Source organism: Lutjanus erythropterus, chromosome 9, assembly GCF_056507025.1.
Source record: "Lutjanus erythropterus isolate fLutEry1 chromosome 9, fLutEry1.hap2, whole genome shotgun sequence".
NCBI classification, from domain to species: Eukaryota; Metazoa; Chordata; class Actinopteri; order Lutjaniformes; family Lutjanidae; genus Lutjanus; species Lutjanus erythropterus.
In genome coordinates, this window is record NC_139325.1 from 3,789,413 (window position 1) to 3,795,892 (window position 6,480).

General features: G+C 42.5%; 1 protein-coding gene across 1 annotated transcript in view; it reads right to left on the minus strand.

Annotated features, from left to right (window-relative positions):
* Positions 1-5,415, minus strand: part of znrf2b (zinc and ring finger 2b) — a 45,957-nt gene extending 40,542 nt beyond the window's left edge. Inside the window, exon 1 of the mRNA XM_084725968.1 lies at positions 4,401-5,415. Within this exon, the coding sequence (XP_084582094.1) occupies positions 4,401-4,824 (424 nt within the window). The 5' untranslated portion in view covers positions 4,825-5,415. The remainder of the gene's footprint in view (positions 1-4,400) is intronic.
* Between the last annotated feature and the right edge of the window lie 1,065 nt (positions 5,416-6,480).

Sequence of the window (6,480 nt, forward strand, 5' to 3'; positions counted from 1 at the left end):
TGCAGAGTGACAGCAGCTGCTCTGCGCCACGCTCTCATCCAGCGGTACAGTACACACCCACTCAGCCAGACCATGAGTGCGCTGAGCGAGGTGAGGAGTGAGAGGAAAACAGCCTGCAGAGTCAGACTCTGCAGGCTTTTCATGCAGTGAATTAAGGATTCAGTTCAACCAAGCCAGAGTTGGTGATTGATGGAATAGTGTACAGACTAAGTAAGACGGTTTAGGTGAGTTTTACATGTCTTTCTGTTGTGCCTGAATGAAGTGTGTTTAACAAAGACTTAACGAGCCAGTGAAGCTTGTCTTGGTTCAGTAAATGAGAAAAATTGAAATTCAGAAGGTGAACTATTGTATTTATCTGTAAAAGGGAAAACTGGTATGAGAATAAAGAAGATATCACCAATCAATGATGGATGGTCTGACGATAATTGGTTTGAAAATTTTCACATATCGCCCAACCCTATCTTGTAGACATCCAGGAATTGCGTGAAGCTAAGCAAGTAAACTAAGGGGGATGCCTTTATCCACTTTGAAAACCCCTGTACTAATGTTTTGTGTTTAATTCAACAAATGCACCCTATTTTTTCCCTCTGATGTCTTTGCTTTTATCATGGCCCTTGTCTGGTGTTGGGGTGATGGGGAAACTGACCTTGTGGGATAATTACTTCATTTTATTTCAATTCTGTATTTTCTCCTGTAGACTACTCTGTGTTTGAGAAAAATATCAATAAATAAACTGTTAAAAAAAACCCTGTTTGGCTCAATTCACACATGTGAGTCATCCTCCTCACACATGAATGCCATTAAACCCAGCAGGAGACACTCACTCACTGGCCAGCAGCTCAGTCAGTGTCTTTGTACGTTATATCAACACAGCTCTGCTTCTTTGTGGGTCTGATTATTGAACCTCAGTCCTTTAAGAGTTTCGATCAACTTGAAAAAGTGGGATTAAAGACCTTTGTCATATTCTTAGGCTTGTTAATGTATTTTTAATCAGATATTCCAAGTTCTAAAGTTTTTAAACTTTTGGTTGTGTTGTGGGCAGCACGGTTGTGCAGTGGTTAGCACTGCCGCCTCACAGCAAGAAGGTCCTGAGTTCGATCCCCCGGCTTGCTGGGGCAGGGCCTTTCTGTGCCGAGTTTGCATGTTCTCCCCGTGTCTGCGTGGGTTCTCTCCAGGTTCTCCAGCTTCCTCCCACAGTCCAAAGACATGCATGCTAGGTTAATTGGTGACTCTAAATTGCCCGTAGGTGTGAATGTGAGTGTGAGTGGTTGTCTGTCTATGTGTCAGCCCTGTGATGCCGACTTGTCCAGGGTGAACCCCGCCTCTCACCCAATGTCAGCTGGGATAGGCTCCAGCAGCCCGCGACCCTTACGGAATAAGCGGTTACAGAAAATGGATGGATAGATGGTTGTGTTGTGCATGAAGAAGTTAGTTCAAAACTGACAATGGTCAGCTCAGTCTCCAACACAAGCTCTCATGATCACATTACCAGTAACACAGCTACAAAACGACCAAAGGTGGCCAGCTGTGTCGTCTCAGAGTCACCAGTGAAGTGCTGCTTTAGCACTTGTGTGTAGAGATGTAGAGAGAAATAAAACTGGAAACTGGCTAATGGAAAGAATAAGACTCCCAGTGACAAGGCCTCAACTTTTTTTCAGCACTCCAATAGACCTTTTTACAACCAATGTCATCGAAAAGCTGCGTATGCATTTTGGCAATAGAAGTGTAGTCTCCCTGAGTCATTTAGATGAGTTATCCAGCCGCAAATGTTGACCTTATCAGCACCATCAGAATCAGAATCATCAGAATCCATATTCCATTGGTTGACTTATTGGTTGTACAGAATTTTTACAAGATCATGGCTGCTTCAGAGCAATTAGTGGCGTCTATGGCTGTAAGCTATTAAACATTGACTGGACTGAGGATGTGATCAAAACTGCTTGTATTTGCAGCACCCATGGACAGGCTGTTTTGGTCCGCCATACTCCCGTTGCCAAACTGTACACACAGCTTGCTTGTTGTTTACAAACTACTAAAGACTCTAGAGAGAAGCAAAGTCATACTTCTTCTGGTGGACCCCCCATGGGACGTACTTCCAAAAAATGATGAACTGTAGTCTTTGGCGAGAGACAAATAATTTTTTGATCCCATTTGAACTGCTCCTTGAATTACAGATGTAATACATAATTTTACAGGACAAGAAAGTCACAACTTGTGTTATGTTTGTTGTAATTCAGATTAGGTTTATGTGAAACTGCTCAGTAAACTAAAACTCACGTCTCCAACACCAATACCTCTGTGCCTTGCAACGTTATCATACCTTAAGTGATTTATCCAGTGACTCCTGGTGCTTTTATCAGCTGTGAAGAGATAGAACGAGTAAGATCTGCTGTAGTCTTTCTAATGAAGTATGTATCATCACAATGTGATATTTAAACATTTTTACGACAAATGATCAATCAAAAAATAATTTGTCTCTCACCATAGACTACAGTTTATATTTTTTCTGCGGCTAATCCCAAGTTGTAGCACCGCATGCCTGAACACACTGCGACAAGTGTCAGACCTCAGGTTTTTGGCTTCAGGACACTGGCTTCAATTGAAAATGACTTGTAGACTGATGCTTTGTTGCTGGTAATCTAAACATACTGTAACAGCAAAAAGCAACGTCTTCAAGTTGTTTGTTTTGTCCAGACAAACAGTCTAAAAACCCAAAGTATTCAATATATAATGTAAGACAGAAAAGCATCTGGCTTAAACCAGAAAATGTTTTCTTTACAAATGACAAAAAGTTAATCAGATATGACAGAGCTTTAGAGAGAGCTGTAGAGCGATAGTTATCACTGAGGACACTGAGGTTACGCCCTGAGTATTAATTCTGAGAATCTGAAGGTTTAGCAGCCTGTGGGAGTAGGAACATTTGAAAGAAACATGCTAACAGCAGCCTGCAGAACAGAAACACCACTGACACCAATGCAAGCAAGTGTCATGGGTTTGCCAGTCTGGGTTTATAAGAAAGGAATACATGGGGAATGAAGACTAGGGTTGGGCTGATGGACAATGCCATCATCCATCGCTGACAGTCATTAGCCACTGATCCCACTACCATTAATACATCGTGTATATATTTGAGCTAGTGTGTCCCCTCAGAGTTGCTGTTGGGACAGTTGCTGGCATTTTTGACATGTGGGAGAGAAAGTTACATTGGTTACGTTGGTGTCTTTTCTGTGAACTGCTGTTTTTCTTTCAGTCATGCCGTTGATATATGTACTATTGTTTTCCCAGCTTAGCTTCCTCAGTACAGCTAGCTGACTTTGTTTCAGTGTATCTGCATGTGGTGCAGAGAGGAAGACCCCTTTAAACCCAGCATAAAGGTTTATGTCACGCTGTCTTTGTTAAAATAATAACAATATGGTCTTTTTTGTGTAACATTCAGCCCCAGTGAATATCTTCTTGGCTGATTCCACTATTTTCAGGCTCAGTATATTTAAGTTGGACTATTTTTAAGACAATATATAAATCAAGACTTAAGTATTTCCTCTTCAACGCAGAAACAGCTTTAAGAGACTTTTTGAGAGATTTTGGGAAATAAAATTGACAGAAAATACAATTAAATTGTTTACTAAACGAGTAAATATAATAAATGCAAATAAGTTAAACACTGTATACATTATACAAACAATTTTGGTGTTAGATCTTGTTTCCTAACATGGGGTGGGGTGGACTTGGCAATCTAAAATCCTAGCTACATCCCTGCTCTTGTTCTTATTTTCCCCATTAATGACCATATTAGGGCTGCAGCTAAACTATTATTTTCATTATCAATTAATCAATTAGCTGTTTGGCCTATAAGACATCAAATAATGGTGAAAAAATGTTTATCATCATTTCAACATTCAACATTCAAAGGTTTTGTTTTGTCCAGGACCCAAATATATTCAGTTTACTGTCATAGAGGAGTCAAGAAACCAGAATATTTTCACATTTTTGACTTTTTTTAATTAAAAAGTGTCTCATAATGATTAATCAATTAATTGTTGCAGCTCTAGACCAGATGCAGCCTCTCAAAAGACCAAATAAGTGTTTTCTGCTGTCATATGACACCATCTTCGGATGACATCATTTGGAGTACCACTCCAGAGTTCTGTTTCTGAACACAGTGCTCTCTCTGCTGTTTGACATCACTTGTTTATCAAGTATTAAGTATGCGAAATATTTGGATAGAGTACAGATCTCTTACAAATTGAAGACAAATTTTATTTACACGTGATCACTAACATTTTGGTAACACTGGCCCCCATCATCAGCCCTGCTGTAAACATCATGTGTCAGTGTCACTACAGTTCACTGAGTCACTGATCTGTGTCAACACCACACAGCGGCTCTGTGTGCCCTCTTACCTCCGAACAGATGAGGCGAGAGGTGTGCTGGTAGTGATCCTATCAGCAGCCGGGGTCCTTCATGCCCTCCGCCTGATCGCTCCCTGTCCGCCGCCTCCTCCGGGCTGCTGCCGGCGGACTCCGGGGAGCTGTAGGCTCCGCTGCTGTTCGGAATGTTGATGCCGGATTGTGGTCTGGCGGTCCCGGAGCCTCCGGAGCCCCCCACAGACCTGGCCCTGGCCCCGAGGTGCTGGCTGGTGCTGGACGTGGCTCCAGAGGCTCCGGACGTACCGTAGGCATGGTACCTCACCCCCCCGGCGGCAGTCCTGCTAACGTTACTGCCGTTACTATTGGACGTGCTGGAGGGCAGGTCCGAGCCGGAGTAGGCTCTGGTCCGTCCATTAGCAGCTGGATTAGCAGTCGGGCTGCTCTGCTTTGCCCCCATGTTAACCTCCACTGAGTCGGCTGTGAAATATTAAAGAGGCGCTCTGTGAGCCACTGCGGGACAGTGCGCCAGATTTACGCCTGAGGCAGAGAGGCTTTACCGGACAGACAAGAGAAGAGAAGCAGAACTAACTCCGTGTCACTATTATCCTACCGACATGAAGGAAATGCAAGTTAGTGAAAAGTTGAAGCGGCCGTCCGTGACAAGAGCTGAAGACGTGTGTAAAAGTTTAGAAGCCGTCACCATTGTGTTCCGTCAGTAACAGTTGTGGTCGTGCTGCAGGTAACGTGGACCCGTCCTCACCGCGGAGCCGCTGTGCTCCGGCCGCTGGTTCCTCCTCACCGTCCGCTCCGCCATGGCTCCCGAGCAGCGTGAAGGAGCGAAGAGCCGGGCTCCTCACACCTCCCTGCCTCACGACACATTGCTCAAAAGAAGGAAGTGATGGAGGAGAAAGCCCTGCACTAAACCGTTTTATCAGTGGCTGCAAGGAGACTCGGTGCGCAGGCTAGCTGGCAAGCTAGCTGAGCTCACCAGTGCTTCCGCTGAGGAGTTTCAAAATAAAACCATTGCGGTGTTTGATAGGGGGCATTGACAGTTACTCTTATTTCTTTTTGCAAACTAAGAGAGGTGCTAATTATGTTTTTTTTTTGTTTTGGTTTTTTTTTTTTTTTAACTTTGAGAGGCGCTAATGGAACAGAATCTTAATTAGCATGATTGGTAACACCTGGGTTTACCTTACTGTCGTTGTTGCCAGATTGGGCTATTTTCTGCCCAGTTGGGATATTTTTGTTTGCATTGTGCAGGGTATCTGAATTTAGGCAGGTGGACAGAATCTGGGCTGGTCTTTAAATGTATAATATGCGACATTTTCTCCAATCTACAGACTCCAACATAATCCCTTTCAATCATCACTTATGACCCACTAGACATATGTGAAGATAGATGTATCTGCAGAGACCTGGCCACCTGCCTGTATTTTAATTTTTGTCATTATTTTGCGATGCTCAGGATGCTTTACTGAAAAAAAAAAATTGGTATTTGATGTCCTGGTGTCTTTCTGGTGCGTTTACGAACAACTCGGAGAAAATTCTACTGAGTCTACCTTTAAATATATTACAAATGATGGTATATTAAAAAATATATTCATAACTTATATCCCTTAATTGTGCAAACACATCCAGCCACTCAGCACAACATATAGTATGATTTTTATCTATTCTGCTGAGTGGAGATCTGTGGCAATCAAATCTATATATTTTTTCTGTTTGGTATTTTGATAGCATCAGATTGCATGTGCTCCTTTCTCTCCCTCTTCATGTGTGTGTGTTGGGGGGATACACTTAAACCTGGCATACTATTAAGGCTTGTTGCAGTTGACCAGGTCAGATAAAACTTATTTTTGTTGTTTGAGCTGTCCCTTTGACGGTTTTAATTATGTCATACTGAAAAATTGTTATGAACCCCAAAATGATTGCTTTTTGGTGGGTTCTGAGCAATTATTGGGCTGGAAAACATCAAACCAACTTGGCAACATTACTTACTGTGTCATATCAGTACGGGTCATGCACTCAGATTGTGATAATTTCTCATTATGTATATATTGGACTACTTTTGGAAAATAGTTTTACAATCTGGGATGTTATTTGCTGGGGGGTT